At 38.7% G+C, this 20391-nt stretch overlaps 1 protein-coding gene across 1 annotated transcript in view; it reads right to left on the bottom strand.

Moving 5' to 3' along the window:
* Positions 1-20391, bottom strand: part of LOC128678664 (dynein axonemal heavy chain 1-like) — a 59285-nt gene that overhangs the window by 15491 nt on the left and 23403 nt on the right. The window contains exons 40-74 of the mRNA XM_053760375.1: positions 19807-19969; positions 19252-19362; positions 18330-18421; positions 17361-17515; positions 16740-16857; positions 16135-16338; positions 15842-16055; positions 14327-14489; positions 13999-14117; positions 13260-13465; positions 12747-12909; positions 12071-12231; positions 11400-11618; positions 10745-10839; positions 10163-10301; positions 9549-9711; positions 9072-9241; positions 8536-8757; positions 7999-8160; positions 7322-7499; positions 6783-6913; positions 6557-6662; positions 5974-6128; positions 5650-5838; positions 5166-5295; positions 4259-4406; positions 3909-4012; positions 3554-3630; positions 2995-3062; positions 2441-2570; positions 2057-2200; positions 1558-1724; positions 1202-1427; positions 793-988; positions 177-370 (exon numbers count right to left, since the gene is read on the bottom strand). Of these exons, the coding sequence (XP_053616350.1) occupies positions 177-370; positions 793-988; positions 1202-1427; positions 1558-1724; positions 2057-2200; positions 2441-2570; positions 2995-3062; positions 3554-3630; positions 3909-4012; positions 4259-4406; positions 5166-5295; positions 5650-5838; positions 5974-6128; positions 6557-6662; positions 6783-6913; positions 7322-7499; positions 7999-8160; positions 8536-8757; positions 9072-9241; positions 9549-9711; positions 10163-10301; positions 10745-10839; positions 11400-11618; positions 12071-12231; positions 12747-12909; positions 13260-13465; positions 13999-14117; positions 14327-14489; positions 15842-16055; positions 16135-16338; positions 16740-16857; positions 17361-17515; positions 18330-18421; positions 19252-19362; positions 19807-19969 (5382 nt within the window). The remainder of the gene's footprint in view (positions 1-176; positions 371-792; positions 989-1201; positions 1428-1557; positions 1725-2056; positions 2201-2440; positions 2571-2994; positions 3063-3553; positions 3631-3908; positions 4013-4258; positions 4407-5165; positions 5296-5649; positions 5839-5973; positions 6129-6556; positions 6663-6782; positions 6914-7321; positions 7500-7998; positions 8161-8535; positions 8758-9071; positions 9242-9548; positions 9712-10162; positions 10302-10744; positions 10840-11399; positions 11619-12070; positions 12232-12746; positions 12910-13259; positions 13466-13998; positions 14118-14326; positions 14490-15841; positions 16056-16134; positions 16339-16739; positions 16858-17360; positions 17516-18329; positions 18422-19251; positions 19363-19806; positions 19970-20391) is intronic.

Raw genomic sequence — 20391 nt, 5'->3', positions numbered from 1 at the left:
AATTCTTAAAATCTTAGATTCCGACTTGAATTTTCACGACCTTGGCACATTTTAATCTTTTTTTATTATTATCAACGCTAGTGTCAGATTTTGTTCAAGTAAATACCTACGTCTGATGATTTTAACGACTACCTATCTATGTTGCAATCGCAGTGTTTGATATTATTAATAGAAACCTGTTCAATTTTCCCTCCATTGAGCAAGAAGTTGAACTCGTTATGTCTAATCACACCCTTGTCAAGCAGTATCCTGGCGCAGAGTAGGAATGCGAACAGCAACTTGTGTCGCTCGAACAGACTTCGGCAGACGTTCTGATAGAGAAGGAATGTGAAGTGCTCGATGATTATGCTCACTCGCTCGACTATGTCCTCTGGAAAAGAATTTTGGTTGTTTATCTCTTTTCTATTCATTGAGCGATTTAATACTATGGTATAAATAAAAAATATGGATTGAAAGGATTTTGATGAAATACCAGTCGGTTTAGTCTTAGAACGCTTGATGAATAACTCAAGCAAGTATTGGAACTTGGATATGCTGGTGAGGCAATAGAAAATTATTTGACTCCTGTTCGTGACGGGGAAAGTATATGCATACATAGTGTAGAAAGTAATGAAATAATAGTAGAAAAGATTAACAGTCTGCTCACGCTCAATCCTAGCCATGCTTCTAATGAACAGTTCCACGATGGCCACACCGGCGAAACAGAAGAACAGGAACTGACCCAAGTTAGTAACGAACACATAGTGTAATATAGTCAAAAGTGATTAAATAAGTAATAGTAGAGAAGTATACCAGTTTGTTCGGTCTCAGACATGCTCCTAATGAACAGCTTGACGAACCACTCCAGCGAGTACTGGTACATTGGATCCACGTTGGCCATTCCAGCGAGGCAGAAGAAAAGAATTTGACCCCTGTTTGCGACGGGGACGTAATCGCCTCGAGCCTCATCAATCTCAAGCGTTGTGCGTTCAATATCGTCCACTTTTATCTGCAAAGGTATTTTATGTAGTATTTTATTTTGCGTGGAAAGTTATATTATGTCGATAGATCAGAGTAGAACATAAGGTGGAAACTAAACTATTCCTGAGATTAATTTTTTTTCTTGACTTGTTTTTTTGTCTATCAAACACGTACACCATGTTCAAAAAAATTTCACAAATTTTTTTCCTATATTATTTAAAATTACACGTATCCTACTTACAATGATTTCAGCGCTCTTGATCTTAATCGCCTCGAGGGTCAAAATAAGTGGTAAATCGTCCACAGGCGAGCCGACACTGTTGGACAACCCGTACAGAATGTCCGCTTGCATCTCAGCCAGTTGCGACGCGAGTTGTGCGCGGGAGACAATCAATTGACCTCGGAGCTCTTCAAGATCTGGTCGTTCTTGAGCTACGACAATTGAGAGTAGCTGTTCGGCTAGGCCACTGTAAACATTATACAGATATATAAATACATAGCATGCATATCTGACAAATTAGCGTATAATTCTTAACCTACAATTTACATATATTATTAAAGATGATTTCTGTCTGTCTACAAAATTTTTTGTCTTACCTTGGTACCAGCGCAAAATTGACAACCTGCACTTTGACTGAAGTCTCTGGCGTGTATCGAGGGTTTGGGAGCTTCGTGGTGATAAATAGACGGAACCCAGCGACGTAAGGAATCAGAGAATCACCCAGCTTGAGCACCAACTGGCCCGCTTGGCGGAAATATTGGCGCTGTGGAGGAAAATATCATCAGTGTATTATGTAAATTTTGTTCGGAAACGAGTAAAAGTATCATGAAGATATTTTTTGTCTACAAGATAATTATTAGTTATAAGAAGTAAAACTTGTGAGTTACTGCAATAAATAGTTATGACCGTAAGTAAATGTGTTATATTTTTTATTTCTCATCATTATAGTGGTATCCTTATGGTTGAGGATCGTGACAAGGTAGCTGTGGATCTCTTAATTGGAGCTTTTTGATGTCAAAGTATGAGTACGTTTTTTTGTGCAAATCAATATTTGTTTGTTAAGATAAGGTCTAACTTATTCTAAGTTAGTTTTACCTTGAGTACAGGGTCTAAAGCAGGATCCAATTCTTGACCAACATTTTCCAGAAGAATAGGTTTGCCAAAACGTAACGCAGATTCAAAGCTTCTCAGCAGGTCTCTGTCATTTGGCTTGCACACTACGAGGCCCTCAATTTTGCCCTATAAAGTCAGTTATTTTAGTAAACGAAGAACTATGAACTAAGGAATATGAGCGTAGTTCATCACGCTAGCATATCTTTGTGTCGACAAAGGATATGCTTTGGGGAAAACTATCGTCTTCATAGTCGTATCCGCATGGCTCATAGTCGAGAGAGTCATTCTCACTCACATTCTCGACTAGGGCATTTGAAACTATAATAATGTAAAGTCTCTAAAAATGAGATAAATATAAAACTGTACCATAGCTCGGATCCATTTGTTGGCTTGAGTTTGGGGGTCGATGACCAGTGGCCATCGTCTCGAGTTGAACATCAAAACTGCTGACTCCACGGACAGCGGGTCGCGAGGCAGGCCATACATCTGCCAGTTCCTGTGTTCAGATATATAGTTTCATCACAGATTATGAGATTAATATAAATGGTCTACCACGAAACATACAAATAGCACGTTACTAACGTCCACATGTTGTTTCTTTTCCTCATATCGTGTACGCATCGTGTAAGAAAGAGAGAGAACGTGTGGAGGCAATCGCGTCGTGTTTTATGTTTCATGGGAGCTTCCCAGTTGTATGACGGCCTTACTAAATCCAAAAGAGCCGCAAGCGTCGACAATGCAGTCAGGGTTGTCATAAAATGTGAAAAACTCGATACTGTATCTGTCCCATCTAGAGTTATTTCAGTCTAATTAATGCTTCGTGCATTTAAAGCAGTTTTCAATCAAAAAAACATTAATACATTAAACTCCAGACTTGTAACCAAAGAAAAAACCCGTTTAACAAAATGATGAAGTCTTGCCTGATCTGAACAGCATCTCCCAGAATCGATAACGGGGTAGCACCATGTGTATGTGGTACATTAACATCCTGAAAATAATTCAGATGTATCATGACAACCTTAGTGGGGTAGTGGTAAAATACTTGCCGCTGAACCGAGAGGTCCCGGGTTCGATCCCCGGTCGGGTCACGATGGGAAATGATCTTTTTCTGATTGGCCCGGGCTTAGGAGGTTTATCGTATATGCATTTGTTATAAATATAGTATCGTTAAGTTAGTATCCCATAACGAACTTACTTGGAGCTAACTCAGTGTGATTTGTCCTAATATATTTATTTATTTATATTTATTTATTAATATTTATTTATTTATTTCTTTATATTTATTTATTAAAAAAATATGATTGTATAGGGTTCCGCACTCAAAAAGATTACATGAAGCCTTATAGGATCACTCTTGTTTGTCTGTCTGTCCATAAGCCCATATACAAAAAACCTAATTATAAAGTAATTATAATTAAACTTATTTTGACTGAGATGATAATGTATGATCAAAGAAATGAATACAAGTTGAATACATACCACCATATGAGCTATCCACTTTCCTAACAGATCTCTTCTGAACTCATCTGTAAAGGGAGTTATGTAGCCCACTGCACCTACAACCAACACCGAACGCTTTGGCAGCTCAATAGTATAATCAAATTTAAACTTCGTCACAAATTTAATTTCGCTCATACAAGAAGGAGAAACGCGTTATAGAATAAAATACACGCAAAGAAACGAGACAGAACACCAATATCCCTTTTACAACTCCAATCTTGTCGTACATAATACAGCTTTTTAGGTTGACATGTTCTCTGACTCTCTCCGTCTCCTATAGTTTTTTGTATATTTGGTAGCACACAATAAATTAAAATTACGCAAAAGTACTAACAGGCACTCAAAAGGATGTCTCCAATTAGGTTAACGATATCGACCTCCAAATCAGCAATGGTCTTGATCCAGCGGACTCTCTCACTTGACAATCCATTCAGCAGTCTGTAATGGATGAAATTTGATCAGATGTGATATCTACCTACCGTACCGCTCACGACTGGCAAGATGACTTTCATTAAAAAGTGAGCTTTAATTGTCGTCTGTAGACATAGATTACATTGACAAGATGAGAGCGTACAGTGAGTCAACATATCGCTTATTGGCCAAGATACTCACATGGGAAAACTCCGTCGTTGTACATGTATCCTTCTTGTTCAATTTTTTATGTAAGTACTTTGTTTTTCAAACCTGTTAGCGCGGTCCATCCTGGCCAAACACTGGTTGATGTCTTCCTCCATTTTGCGTTTCTCATCCTCCTTCTCCTGCAAGTACGCGTTGAGTTTGGCAATCCCCTCCAAGAGGGCTTGCATCTTCGCCTTTGCGTTTGACAACATTGCTGAAATTTTTTTCTTTATATTAGCACAGTCGAAATCAAAATCAAAATCAAATCATTTATTCAGAAATTAGGCCTTCACAGGCACTTTTTCACGTCATAATCTAAATTAAATGATGTTTACCAAAGCTACAAACTACTAGCATTTCGGAACGACCACTGCTGAGAAGAAATGCCGAAAGAAACTCATTCAAACAGTGTTGGTCCCTATTATGCCAGAAAGGCTTACCATTTTTTAAATATAAATTTATGTATAATTTTTTATCAGTAATATAACATGTAAGTACACAATAAAGTACATGGTCAAAAGGTATTCTGAAACATATTATGATTGTGATCAAGTGCTGATGAAAGGAAAATATATATACTTATATATATATGTATAATTAACCAAACAAAAAAAAATGTTTAATAAAAGATCGAGCTGACCAGTTCCCCCGGCAGCACCCGTTCACGAGTTGACGCGTGAGTCAGCCATCGCGAAGCTCAACCACAATAGAGGGAACCTCCCGACCCGATCCACGACGCCGCTACCGGTTTGATCGACATATTTATTTGGTTCCTACAGTCAAATTTCCAACACCTCGTCGTCGTACCAGTTATCCCACATGTTTAGAACTGGTGATGCGGTAATGGAATTTTAATGAAATTATTAGGTCAAATTCCTCGGATTATAATTAGGTGGAACCGACTAAGAAAGAGCCCAGTTATAATAAGACAAACTGGAAAATGACGAAGTCGTTCCGAAAGAAATGAACCTACCTTCGACAGCAGCGAGTTCCGTAGTGGCTCTCGACAAAGCCTCTTTCTTAGGCTTGACGGCCGTGTTGACATGGTAAAACTTGTACATGGCGTGCACCCACATGCACAGGGACATGCACGCTTTCGATACCTGCAAGATTAATAAAATAAAACGGTCTAATAGCTAAGATTGTCTGTCTATGAAAGGTTCTAATTTTACTCATTAGATAAACGAGCAAGACCCAGGTCAATCTGGAAAAAGATCATATTCCTTCGTGATCTGACCGGCGATCGAACCGGAGACCTCCACAGTAACAGTCCGACGTTAGATCACAGATGTCGTCATTACTACATAGCATAAAAAAGCCTTAGCCATAGCCTTCCGCGTCAGGCTGTTTCTAAGGGTTCTTGGTTTAAATCACACAACGGATTTTGATGCTTTTTTTCACTGTTATTAATACAATTTATTGACAAAGGTTTATACATACACAAATGACAATGATACCTTAAGAATTTTAGCCGGATCATAATCAGGATTAGTGATGAATCTCTTGAGTTTCTTGATCATGTCCTCGGTGATGGATTCTTTGTCGAACTTCATGAGGGAATCGAGGAAGGCGCTCGGGTCCGACAACATGGCCGACCCTGGCTTCCAGTAGTTTAGGACTTTCTCGCCAAAACTTGCTCCGGGTTCCTGTCACAGGTTATTAAATATGGTAAATAAAAAAATGGTCTAACATATTGTCTTTCATTCTAAATTTTAAACAGTTATCCTGAACTCTAGTTTAATTGTATCGAATTTATTACAGGAAACTGAAAATTACATTACCTTGATAGGTTTGATATCAAACACGACGCATAGTGACTCGATGACGAGCACCACGCCGGCTGGCGGTTTCTTCATAGCCTTTACTTCAACAACGTCGTTACGATTCAGCTCTTGCAGTGCCTTCTCAGCGGCCCTTAGTGCAGGCATCGCCTCGTCTGGCGAAAAGAAAATGTGTTTGAAACCAGTAATTATATTAGTTTAACTGTAAAAATGTTCCTACTTCTATGACATTAACAGAGTGGCTTTTAAAGCGGTGGTGATGCCGTCTCTTCTCGTCCCGTTTGTTTGTATCCTTCCTGTGTTACATAAGTATACCAATATGTTCATGTATCGTGAACAATCCTATTTTTGTTGACATTTTAGATCATAAATCACAGTATGCTACAGTAAAAGAAAAATATCTAAGAAGAATATCTTTTTATGTTAAGTCAAATCTAGCTACGCAGAGTCTTCAAAATTTAAGGCATTTATTATGACAAATCTAGGGTTTTCGTAAAACATCGCGGCACTATATAGCTCTGAATGAAACTGGAAAACGAAAAGATGAGAGAGAGAGAGAGAGACAGTAACATTGGGCTCGTACCTAAGTCTCTCTGAGCATCTTCCGCCATAGCAGTAGTTTCAGTCGCCATTTTTTCAGCAACCGCTTGCTCCTTTTCTACTTTGATTCTTGCCTCTTCTGCTATTGCCTGCGACCAAGCTGAATCAATTAGTGGTTTAATCACTTCAAATGTGTCATATACTAATAAGTATGTGATACATTTGGGAACGGTTCCTGTTACTTATACTACAAAAAGAAGTAGATTTACCGTGTCTATGGCGATCTGTTCAATGACCTTCCTGGTCTCGTCTGCGGCCTTCTCCATCAGCGGCTTGAGGTCAGCCAACTCAATCTGTAGCTCCTTTACTTCTATTTCTGTCTGATTTAGTTTGTTTAGACCTGAATGAATAATTATTATGGTATATAGCTTTGGTATGTTTACTAAGTATAATGACGTAATATCACGCCATATGTGTGCTAAATGTAACCTTGAAATTTTATGAATGATTTCCTGACTGATATGCTGCCCAGGCTACGTGTCCCTTGATCGTCTCGCCTGATATCACAAGAGGATATGGAGTGGTTCTATTCTAAGGCGGAATAATACGCTGCAAAAAAACACTGTTACTACTTTTAAACATTCGTATTGCATAATAATACATTAAATGACAGGTATTTAACGCACACATACCTTTTTAATTTTGCACGGAACACGGACTTTTGTAACAAGGTCCGAAACGTCTGGGAATTAAAATGGGTATGTGCGTTGTGCGTTTAATACGTCCTGTCGTTTAATATATAATATACCTGTTTTCAGCGCATTAGACTCTTTCAAGATGGAAGCTCTCTTTTTCTTGAACATGTCTGCGTATGCATGTAACATTTCCATGTACGACATCGGAGTGACATAGTTGAGACGATTCAATTGGGCAAGGAAGCGAGCGCTCGCTTCTACCACTGTTTGGTGCACGAAACAGCAGACAGACTGTGAAATAAATAATACTCTTAAGGTAGTTCTTTTTTATTACAGTAGTATTCCTCATGGCTGAGGGCCATGGTGGAGTGGAATATTACACATACGACTTTCTTGGCAATATAATCGGTTGCATTGCCTATTTCATTTCATACATAGCGAATTATGTCCTAAAGTTCAGATGACATTTGGAATGTCGTTTCCAAGGTAATGGATCAGAAAAATCTCAACACACAAACAAGCCAATTCGTTCTGGCGCCTCAGAACGAGAAGGGCCGACCTGAAAATCGGAACAGGCAAGAAAGAAGAAAAAGAAGAAATGGCTGAGGGTCGTGACCACCGATAGTTGTGGCTCTCTTGACTAGTGCTTTCCAGACAATATGATCCTATGCCGGCTGTAAGGCTTGATGATTTTTTGCTGCATTATGATGACCTTATCATATCCATCGGTATATATAACCTAATGACAAATAAATAAACTATGAACAAGAAAAAGGAGTGAAATACGTGCCACCATAGATGCTATGACTTCTTCAGTGGTTTGCAATTCTGCCATCTCACCGAAAAAGTGTGAGGCGACTGACTCCAGCGCCGATTTGGGCCACTCGCTGAACCAGTCTATGGTGCAGCAGTTTACTAATGATGGGAACTGTCGGAGACGCGCGCGGAATATCTAGAAAAAACAAATAATTCAGTACCATATAATGTGAACTAGCAACTGAATGCTCCAGAAAAGCCCTGGGAGAGGATTTGCTTTCTTTCTCACCTTCTGTCTCCCTATTCCTATTACAATAATCTTCTAAACCTTTATGATAAGAGCAAATCTTCTTACCATTTGGAAACTTTATATATACTGTTATTTAATTAATAATTTGAGTTCTTTTGACCTCTCTTTGCCACAACATCTCAATTTCTTAATCACATTGAATGTTTTTACATTACTTATTCTGTTTATTATGTCTTTGAATGGGAGTGTTATTTAACACTGAAGGAAATTCTTTTTTACTTGTTATCGCCGCATTAAAACGCTTCACCTTTCCCCTCTCACCTCTCCAACTGGGCTCATAACGACGATGACATGGAGGTTGCTGCGCACCCGGCGCTGGTAGCACGCGAACAGATTGGTCTTCGTCGCGGGCAAGTTCATCTCCATGACAGCGTGACGGACAGACACGTAGATTTTGTCTAAATCTTCAGCCTCATAAATATTTGGCACGTCACCCGAACTGAGAATGTTGTTCAGGTCTTCGAGGAAAGATTCCATTTTTATCTGGAAATAACTTTTGCCATCAGCGAAACATACAGGTACAATACCTGTATTGTTAAAACAATAATATCCACTAATTTAAACAAACACAAACAAACGTGTTCTAATTTATCCTCCAAAATCATAGTACTCAAGGCTACTCAAGTCGAGCCAAGTATTAAACTGGCTGGGGGCTGACGCCAGCGAATTCACCGTATCATACTTATTATACGTCAATAAAAGATTTCATTACTTTCTTTAAAAATCTACAATAGATTATCGGAACACTAGTGTCCACGAACGACGATGCTAATTTTTTCATTTTTTTCCACAATTACCTGTGCATCAGAAAATAGGAAGACCACACCGCGGTTGTCGGCGCCAGCCTTTATCATGGTCTGTCGGAGGTCGTCCCTCCATTCTGTCTGTCCGTACGCTTTTGTTATCTCAATTTGTATACACGTCAGCTCGGCCATATGCGCGGCCAATCGGGATAAAGACTGGCGACCTGTTGAACAGTTGTCAATAATTTACAAGAGAGCTCACTCTCATCTATTTCTATCTATATATTCAGTGCTTGCTTGTATATCAATGTGAAAAGTGAGAAAAACAGTATAATTATAGGGTACTGTGGCAAAGTCTTAGTAACTTATAGGCAACAACAACACTCCCAAGGAGGGTTGATGTCAGTCAGGCAGGGCATCTTCAAAATTGTATGGTTTATTGTTTCCGCCGATTCTGGCTTCGCAGTGCCACAGCCCCAAATGCAACAAGAAACACGTGAAGATGGGAGAGAGAATCAAGCGCTGTCGCACCTGAACCACCCATGCCCAGTAACAGGCCATTCGCCATGGGCTGCCTGACGATCCTGGCGATCTTGCACAAATGAGCTGCTGCATCTTCAAATAGCACTAGTTGAAGCGGTACCGTCGTCGATAGGTTGTATTCGTCCATGTAGTGAAGGAGGATTTCGTCCATCTTGATGTTAATTTGACAAAAGTAAGGTTATTTTAATATCATCATAGTTGATTTATTAATGATAAACCGGTTTGCTATCAGATCATCGTGTGATGAATAGCAGGTCTGTCTTTATAAGGTCTGCGATCAGAATAATGAGAGTTTGAAAATCACACTCAAGAAATAAGATAAAATATTTTAACCCTGAATGATATTCTTCTTTCACGTGGATATAATACGAGGTCACAAGCGGATATAAAATCTTGGCAATTAAGGGTCAATAGTAGTATTCTCAAGGAGGGTTAACTTCAGGCAGGTGGTCGGTTGTGATATCACAGTCGAATCTTTATAATTTATCCGATTTATCTTTTACGCTAGCTTAGTTTACCTTTTACGTTGAACACTTGGCATCCGGATCTGTGATGCTGCGAAAGGCTACATGTGAAGACATGAGTGAGAAAGAATAAAGAACCTCCTCTTTGTCTGTGATCTCGACGTATTTCCTGTCATCAGCTCCAATGTCCATGAAGTCACCGAACAACATCAGCCGGCCGCCCACCACCTCGTTTGGCGCTCTGCCGAAGTCTACACGTATTTTCTTGTTGAGTAATCTGTTAAATAAATCGATGTAGGTTTATTGGCGACCTTTCAGCCTAATTGGTTTGGTCATCTTGTCGGTCTGTCATAACAATGTTTGATATTAAGGAATACAATTACCTTGTGATATAGGTATTGACAAAGGTTTGTGGAAAAAGGAAGGGGAGGCCTTTGCCCAGCAATATATTAATTGATATTAGGCACTTTTAAAAGGCCGGTTTTTAAATCAGTAGTAGTTATACAATTAGTAATCACAAGGATCCTTTTAAATTAAAGTAGATATTTATTTATTGTGGCCTTCAAGGCGTTAGAGAGAGAGAGAGAGAGGAAAATAGAGGTGAAATATTAACGAAAGCGTGAGCCTTTATTACACGATCTCTTTTTTCAGTTAGTATGTTTTATTCCAAGGCCCTATATAGCATGAAGAATACAAGAAAGAAATATTGAAGCAACTCACTGCAAAAACCACTTGCGATCTTCATCGTTGACTAGACGATCTTGGTACACCCGCTGATGTTCATGATACCATAACCGAATGACATCATCTTCTTCCTAGACAAACAAGACCTAATTATATATTTTCCTTCTTTTGTCCACGTTATTTGTGGCGATATCTACAGTATCAAGAGCGTCAACACAAACCACAACAGCCGCACTATATGGTTCGCAGTGCTATGGATAGATGGCGCGTGACTGGTGACATAGTGGAACTGACAAAACAGATCGCGGTGTTAATATTTGCAATAATTGGATGCATATACATATTACATTTCCGATGTGAAATCGCTTGGCGAGAAGATCTTCTTTTTATGGCAGTCGAGCAAAATACCTCACACCTTCTTTCTCATATGAGCGACGTATTATACAAAATCTCAAATAATAATTATTATTATGGACTGTGTTAATTATATACAAATGGGAAAAAGTCATTTAGTGGATGCAGTGCATCCATACTAGAATTAGTACAAACCATTTTAACTTATTTAGAGTCGATTGGAAAAAAACAATTACGAACTTTTCTTATAATCTATTAATATTATCTTGCTTTTAAATGGTTTAACTCTGTCATATATTAAATCAAAATTTAAAAAAAAAAGAATCAAATTACTAACCTTTACATGAGTAGGATCCATCATCAGTATACCTTGGAACACCTTACTCAAATCCCTAAGGTTGAAAGTGTAATGGGATTTCGCAGGAGTCGGCAATAGTTCCTCCACCAAGCTCTGGAAGATCTCAATGGAAGCCTTGAGGAATGGCTGCACCCGAACGGGGACATCTTTGTTTATGTTGCGGGTCCAGGAGACAAGGATAGTGTGGAAGATTGTGTACTGCAAAAAAATAGACGAATATACGCGGTATCTCCCAATCGCGTGAGGAATACACGCGTTCGCTGCAGTCTACATGTTCGTGATATAGCAGATAAACTGCAGGAGTGCTGTTTGCTCTGGTATAGCCACGTCTTGCGTAGGCCGGTAAATTAGGTAGGGAATAAATGTCTAGCTATGCCGTTCCCGGCTGACCCTGGTAGAAGGGCCTCAGAAAATCAAGAAATTCTGGCTCGATATCGCAAAGAATGGTTTGACAACTTGGAGGTCGGAGAACTAGCGAGAGGAAAATGTAGGAACGCGGTCCCTGGGCTCAGATGATTGACAGCTGAGAAGGAATCGGGAAGATACTTGATGAGAAAGAGATGCAAGTCACGTCAGATCCTTTTGAGTGAATAAAATCTGACATCGGTGTTGGCGCCACACCTGATAAGAGAAAAAAAAAATGTATGTACCTTGCTGGCATACTCCATCTCAGTAAACGATATATAGTGGAAGTGTCTCATGAGCCTCATCGTGACCGGGTTCCGGCCGCCGCCGGGGGGGCCCATAGCGGCGACCATGTTGATGTCCACAAGCAGACGGAAGTCGCCGATACTGGTGCGGTCGTACCAACCTAAAAGAAGTAATAAAGGATAAAGGCAAGGAGACTAAAAGTTACAAGAATGAAATATTTATTTATTTTATAAGTAATTTTTTTTGGTAACTTCAAGTTTAATTTTAATTTATTAACTATATTTATTTGTTTATAAATAGTTTTAATATTTTTCTAATTTTTTGCGGAGCAATACACCTTTTCTATGATATAACTTAGCTTCGATATGGATTATATTTAGAAGAAGAAAACAATAGACAAATGAGTTTGCGGTTTTTCTGACGGTAAGCAACCGCAGTCCATGGATATCAGTAATTCGATAATAATTATAAATAGTTGTCGACTTCGATATACTTTTTCTTGAATGCTCGAGAATATCGAATTTAATCGGGAATATCGCTGAGGCAATTTTATTCCATAGCTTTGAGCAGTATAGATAAAACTATAGGATGTCTGATATTAAAGATCAGAGGTGATGATAATGATGATTTTTTTCGAAACTGAGAAATACAAGGCGTAAATCCATCCATGCTCACCAGAGAAGTCCATGAACTGCCTAAGCAACTCTATAGGGGGTTGAGCGCCATACACCTCCAACGCAGGCATGTTCAGGTCGTCGATGAAGAACACCAGCCTTTTGGTCGGCGGGGGACCGAACACGCCGCGCCGGCGACGCTCCAGCTTATTATCAATTACATCCTGAAACATAATAGTCGGAAATCTCCAAGCGAACTTGAAATGGGGTTACGAAATCTTGACATCTGACAGGCAATAATAACATTCTCAATCTTTAAACTTGCTTTTTCAGGCTTCGGAGAGGCACAGTTAGAGTAAAATCTACACAGACCAGAGCACTGCTTATTTGTGGAGCAAACCCTAAAAATTTAGACGTGTGGTCCGCGTACAAGGCGATAACGCATATCGACATAGAACAAGCCGCTGGTAGTAAAATAACTGATCTAACCAAATCTTCAAAATTGTATAGGTTTTTTTGTACCATTGGAATGCAGTCGAGAATACGCTCAGAAGAAAAAGGAGGAAAGGTAAACCTGGGTTTGATTGGCACTAGTCCTAGCAGAGAAGACGATGAACTCGCAGAAGAACTTCTTGTGCAAGCCTCTGGACAGTTTTGATGTGATGGTGACAGTCTTCCCGGTGCCGGTCGGTCCGACACACACGGCGTGGTTGTAGTTAGCCACCTTGTAACCTAAGATAGCTGCGCTGCGGACGTTGTCAAGAGTCGGGACTTCGATGTCTGAATGAAATTTAAACAAATTTCAATATCCTTTTTTTTCTTCATCGTCCATACCCTCTCCTAGTTTTTTAGGGGTTTTCCCGACATTGCACAGATAGATTGAATATAAATTTGATAAATGCAATTGGTACTCGACAGTTTTTGCTACGTCTACGTAGAGAAGCACCGATTGAGGTCTTATGGACCATATGTTCATCAGCGGTCTAATGTAAGTAGTATTATTCTTTTCAAATATACATAGCTGACAAATTATATATTACACTATACACACTAAGGATATTTAACCCCGCATGTAGCCAAAGCTATTGCCTTATCATTGGCCCTATTAAGAATCTTCAAGGCAGATGAAGACTAGTAGAAAATTGAAGTCTGGTCTAGTCGCCTGATCCTGGAAGAAGGATCAAACCCAAGAAGCTGGTTTGATTGTTGTTAAGTTTTACGCGCTCTAAGTATGGCGAAGATCGTGCGAAGTGGAATAGAAAATAGCGGCGAAAGAAACTGAGAAAACGCTATAAGAAGATGTGTTATTTTACCAGCAAATTGCCATTCAGGGTCCACTTCATATTGAGGAAGGATTGCCATCCAGTTGTACCAATACGGGTTGGCTGGTTCACCATCCTCTGTCATGTCAGTGAAACCACCGTCATGTAATCTGTATAGGAATGGAAATCATATCACAAAAAGGATATATCCTTTTATAGATTAGTATTAGAGGTCCGGAAGCTTAGGGAACGTGCAGAGTTCAATCCTATTGACTTAAATACATGTATTACAAGTATATAGAAGACGTTGGTACGTAACCACATCATCGACAATTTACATAAAACATGGTTTACAAATAGAAAACGAAAAACCACTTACGTGTAGTCATAAACCCTGCCTTCTTTAGGGAACGGTGGCTTCAAGCCGGCTTCTTCAGAGAGTTTCCTCATGAAATCGGAGAAGATGGCTCGCCCGTTGTGATCACATGTCGCTCCCACAGACCATATAACTGCCCAGACCACCCAGCATGGTGCTAATCTTGCTAAAACGTAAAAAAACATCTTTCAACAGTCTCTTTTTCCTTCATCTTCGGCGGAACCACACGCGACCCAAAATTTCAGTCTTAACTAGTGAACTGATCCTGGCTGGCTTATAACGCGATTTTTTTTTTTGTATGTATAAATTTTAGATAAGATATATAATTCGTTTATTTGATTTGCCACAGACACCAAAGAAATAACAGACTAGTCTTATAATATAAATAAATAAATAAAAATAAATATATTAGGACGAATCACATAGATTGAGCTAGCCCCAAAGTAAGTTCGAGACTTGTGTTATGGGATACTAACTCAACGATACTATATTTTATAACAAATACATTTATAGATAAACATCCAAGACCAGGACCAATCAGAAAAAGATCATTTTCCATCATGACCCGGCTGGGGATCGAACCCGGGACCTCTCGGTTGAGTGCCAAGAACTTTGCCACTGCGCCACCGAGGTCGTCATAATAATAAAATAACAAAATTAAACAAATCGGTGTGCTGCTGCAAGGCAAAAAGGCCACAACTCAGCGAAACTTTCTGCACTATAGTACTTACAGAAATAATGATTTTCAGTTATTGCCAACATTGTAGGTGCGAGTGCTTATATTAAACTTAACAAGAATATTTTATTAAGAGTTTGTAAAGTCAAAAGTAACTATGTCTGAAACTAATAACTTATAAAATTAACATATCCATAAGTAACCAACACTAAACTCTAGAACAATAAGAAACAATCGTGCAGCAATACCAAGGGGATATCCACTACAGGCGACGCTTTGGAATACCAATTATTTGTTTTTGCAGCAAAAAAGATTTTAAATTAGATTTAAATGTGTACAGGGAACTTAGCTGCCTTATTGGCGGTGGTATGCCATTCCAACTTTCGGGAATAATTGTCGAAATAACAGTGAAAACTGGATCAAAATCCCGATTTATAATTCGGAAAAAATCTCAGATAACGGGCACACGCGTAGGGCGACTTTGTATACTTTATAGTGGTTATAACTAGATAATCTCCACTTCTCTGATTGATTTTCTATGTCTTTCTCATCTTCACATGTTCAAGATTCACTATCAACTATGACGACAGTCTCCCTAAGAGCTTATAAAAAGTTAATTTACTTCTAAACTACTACTATAGGTATACTTATATACGTATAACTTTTTATAAGTACCTATTGTAGTAATCCCGCTCGATTCCAGAATTTTTTCTTGTCATTATTATTCTCAAAAATAAATTAAAAAACATGTGTGATATGTATAACAAATCCATTTAAGTATAGTAGTAGTTTAATTATTTTTATCCCTTACAATATCAAACTAAAACACTAAAGAAACTCACGCATCAGAGCTAAGAACGCAGGCCCTGGTGGTGGCCTATCATCTTTCCCAGTCAACGGCCTCAGCCTATAATCCAGCAGTTCCAGAAACTTGAGCACCAGAGCTGAATCGATCGAGGCCACAAGTTCTGTCAGCTTCGAGCGCAGTAGTTGTATTGACGGGTACAAGTATGTGTTGATCAGATTGGGTAGGTGCTTGCGGATGTTCTCGGCCATCTGAAAACAAGAGGTTTTTTAAAATATCTATATTTATTACAAGTATTCTAATAAAGGTGTATTGAAATGATGGTATTACCGGTGGTAAGTTAGCTTTCATCCAAGCATTGACCAGCGGCGGCAGCCCCACAACTTTAGTATCCAGGTAGACCATACCGCATCGCGACACGGTAGCCGGGGAAGCGACCGCCAAGTCGGCCACTTCGAATATCATCCGCTGTCTTTCTGTCAGCTTCATGATCTCACCGCTCGAGAGGCAAAGCTTTTTATTGTCGTCCAATACCTAAACATTAAAATTGATATAAATACAATTTTAACTATCGACCGTCTCAGGAACAGCTGAAGAGCTGAAGACTTTCAAAGGCTGAGGAATAAACCGTTCTCTCGGTTTATTCCTCAGCCTTTGAAAGTCGAAGGCCAGGAACTGCTTTTCTAATTTTAGTCTCCACTTCGAACATTCATTGGCATTCTTAGTTGTCAGACTACAGCACAGACATCAAGGCATCATTTTTGGGTTTGCGGCACAGCCAAACATTTCTTCCCCACGTAATTCGCTAATTTAAGTAAAACATCGTGGTATCAGCGAAGGCTGCACCTCTGAAGTTTGTCAGCGAAACTCAGGACATGGTGGCTGTCGCGAATGCGCTCTTGATGTACATCAGAATCAGAATAATTTGAACTTACAGTATTCATGTTTTCAATCCACACAGCGTCGACGGGCCCATCGAAGATGTACCAACGGCGGTCCATATCCTCCACAGCTATACCCGCTCGCACCAAACTGGATAGAATGCCGTCCGTCCTGGAAATAAACCAGGACGACATTCAGCTAACGTTTCGTGTCTCAATTGTTTTACAATAGTGTAAATTTTAGTTTAGCATCAAGGTTGCTTTATTTTAAATAACTTTATTGCACAGAGATTGATGAACTTGGTGAAACAGCAATGGTGAACTTATCTAAAAGGTATCCCTTCTTGTCAATCGGTAAACGAAAAACATAAAACAGAGGGTAGAGTCTGTGTAAATACTATTAAATATACTTAAAAACAGATATATATCAATAACAACAAAATAGAGGAATTAAATATAAAAAGCCCAACGAAACAGACAGAGAGGAAAGGAAGAAAGAACTCAAAAATCAGGATACAGAAAAGTATTTTAAAACAATTTTTTTTAAAAGAGTCGATAGAAGGAATAATTTTTAGTTCCAGAAGAGAGATGCATAGGATTTATAGAAAGAATGGCAGTGAGTGAGTGAGTGCGTAGGCCTAGTCATGGAAAGTTTATTATCAGAGTGATTCTTACCATTCATGTGTCTGAAGATCAAACTCCCCATACAGCTGACCCATGGTGATAGATTTCGGGTTAACGATGTAAGTCAATACAGTGGTGAAGGGGAACCCATCCGGCGCCATCTTGCCTCTGATTGCTGTCAAGGCGTCACGGAGAATCTCGTAGCACTGACCAAAGTAAAATTATTATAAGATAGAAGTAAAATTATTATAACACAATGATCTCCGTGGCATAGTAGTTCGCTCTCTGGGGATCCTAGGTTTGATTCCTAGCGCGGATAAATATTTATACTTGTGATCGTAGATATTTGTCAGCGGCTCTTGTTGTGTTATATTCATTTCTTTGAGTCCATCTGACTCGTGATACAAACTTAATAGTGCATGGTGTGGGCAATTGTTGCCCATAAAAAATATATATTTACTATTTGTGCAATGCGGATTTGCTTCCATGCGAAATTAACAACAGCATAATTTTAGTTATACAGGATTACTGGTGTCCAAAGCAAAACTTCTTAAAGACTACTTGGGTACATCAAACAAGCAACTTTTATTCTACGACTTTTCGTGATTCGTAGTTTTCTTTTCGTGTAAGAAAATACAATCTAATTTGCTATTCTACACATCTAACGCTATGTAATAGCCAAGTAACACGACACAGTAGAGTTTTATAGAAACAACATTAAAACTAAGAAAAGGTTTTATTAATTACATCTATACAAAAGTCGTAGAACAAAATATGTTAGTTTCTATGTATCTTATCCGCCTTTGGAAGGTTATGAACGCATAACCATAGATACCAGTAACCCTGTATAGTTTATTATACGTAGTTAATACAATAAACAAAAATAAAAAACTCCTAGTTAAGTGACTTGTAAGTAGGTATAATCTTAGTGAAAAATGAATAAACAAAAACTCGCCTATATTTTGACTAAAAAGCTATCATAAATAGCCACAAGTACCTATGGAAAAATTATATAAATACCTTGGTCTTCCCCGAACCAGCAGGGCCTACCAACATGAGGCCGTGTCGCACAACAGTCGTCTCGTATAACTGGATGATTTTGAATATGAATGCTGTGAAGGTAAAATAGGTTTCGTTGAGAAATGGTAAGAAAAGACGGAGAGACAAGTGAAAGAAATTTGAGTAGAAGATTGCCGGCAAAGGGAAACGAAACAAGAAAGAAGCACCTCTATACATCTCTCAAACTATCACCAGTGAATACAAGAGATAAGTCCCCCATTGTATGTACTTGTATCGTTCTTGTATTAATCTCAATGTATGCACTTATTTTTGGTACAATAAAGTGATTGCGAACAAACAAAGAAGTAATATTTTAGGCATTTTAGTTTTTGGGGTTTCGAATCTGATAAGGTCATCATGGATGTCCGTCCATTCTGTTGTTGCAATAATCCATTGTGTTGTCTTTGAGATTTTCTTTTTTTCCTATTGAAGATCTTCTTTTTTTTCCTATTGAATGTTTTGTTAACACTGTGCCAGATTTATTGTATTTTCGCCTAAGGCATGACTTTTTATGACTAACTACCGACATCTATGTAGCAAATAGTCAAATTCAAATTCAAATCATTTATTCAGAAATTAGACCTTCACAGGCACTTTTTCTCGTCAATCTTTATATTTATAGTTATTTCTCACAAGCTACAAACTACTGGCATTTCGGAACGACCACTGCTGAGAAGAAATGCCGAAAGAAACTCATTTGAACAGTGTTGTTCCCTATCATGCCAGAAGGGCTTACCATTATTGTTTCTTACAATGTTTTTTTTTCCACATAAACACTAGTGAGCTGAACTGTCAACCAGTGTTGAAGATTGAGTTGAAGATATATATGAACGGAAGAATGTCTAAGAAGATAAAATAGTTTAGAAATTTAAATCATTCTTACTATAAAGATCATCGTATCCTCTCTTCACCAGCATGTTCCGAATGGACTGCTCCATGATGCCGTAGTCCACAACTGGGATTTCCACGCGTGGGAACAGATCAGATATTATACCTGTAGATTAAAATCATCAATATGTGAACTTTATTTTCTTGAATCCATTTAATTTTCTTTCACTTAGTTTAAGTGGGCTAAAAAGGGTTTAAACAGCAAAAATAACTATTGAAGGATTTTGCGCGGATGACTCATTTTGTTCTGGTACTTGAGATCCAAAAATGATTAAAAAATTTAACACGACAATAAGATCCATCCAATAATCAGTCTCGATGTTGAGGCCTTACTTAAAATGTTTTTCTAGACTAATATTTTAAAGAGCAAGTGTTTGTAAGTTTGTGTGTAGGGCATCTCTTGGTTTTAGTCACAATCCTTGCTCCAGCCGATCCAGTATTTCGCCAGGTAAATTGTAATTTTTACAGTGCTCAGTCTTAGTGACTTTCGTACTGTGTCAGTATATCCTACCTAATGGTGCTTACTACTTTGGATAATATATAATCTAACCATTGAACAGCAGCAGATCGTCAGCCAGGAACTTGGGCACGTTCACGTCCCTCAGCGAGCGTAGTACGATCTGTCTCTCCTCCGCATCGGGCATCTGCCGGATCAGGTTGCCGGCTACCAGGATCACAGTCTTCACCGCTCGCATGCCGAAGTCGTAGTGGTCCTGGATTTTTTTTTATTCATGACAATACAAAATTTTTTGCTTGCTTGCTGTAGCTTTTATTTCGGCAACATTATAATTGATTTATGCTGCGTTCAGGTATTACATTCTAAGAGTTCTTCCATGTTGTGTTTTAAGCATAAATGTAACAAATTTCGACAAAATGGTCCAGTATTTAGGTCTGAAATAATTGAGGATATATAATCATAATTGGAAGCAACTAAAGGATAAGAACAGCTTTGAAAGCTGCAATGACAGTTATTAAAGAGGTTGACACGACGCCAAGCTCAAAATCACAGCCGAATCTTTAAATTTAATTTTTTTACGTAAACCCTTTGCTTTGGGGCGTTACAACCGTGGACAAAATTAGAAACACAGGGTATATATTTTCAACTATTTTGCGTAACAATATGATGACAGGAGTT

This window comes from Plodia interpunctella, chromosome 20, assembly GCF_027563975.2.
Source record: "Plodia interpunctella isolate USDA-ARS_2022_Savannah chromosome 20, ilPloInte3.2, whole genome shotgun sequence".
Classification (NCBI taxonomy): Eukaryota; Metazoa; Arthropoda; class Insecta; order Lepidoptera; family Pyralidae; genus Plodia; species Plodia interpunctella.
The sequence above is the reverse complement of the archived record's forward strand: the minus strand, read 5'-3'. Positions and strand labels throughout refer to the sequence as shown.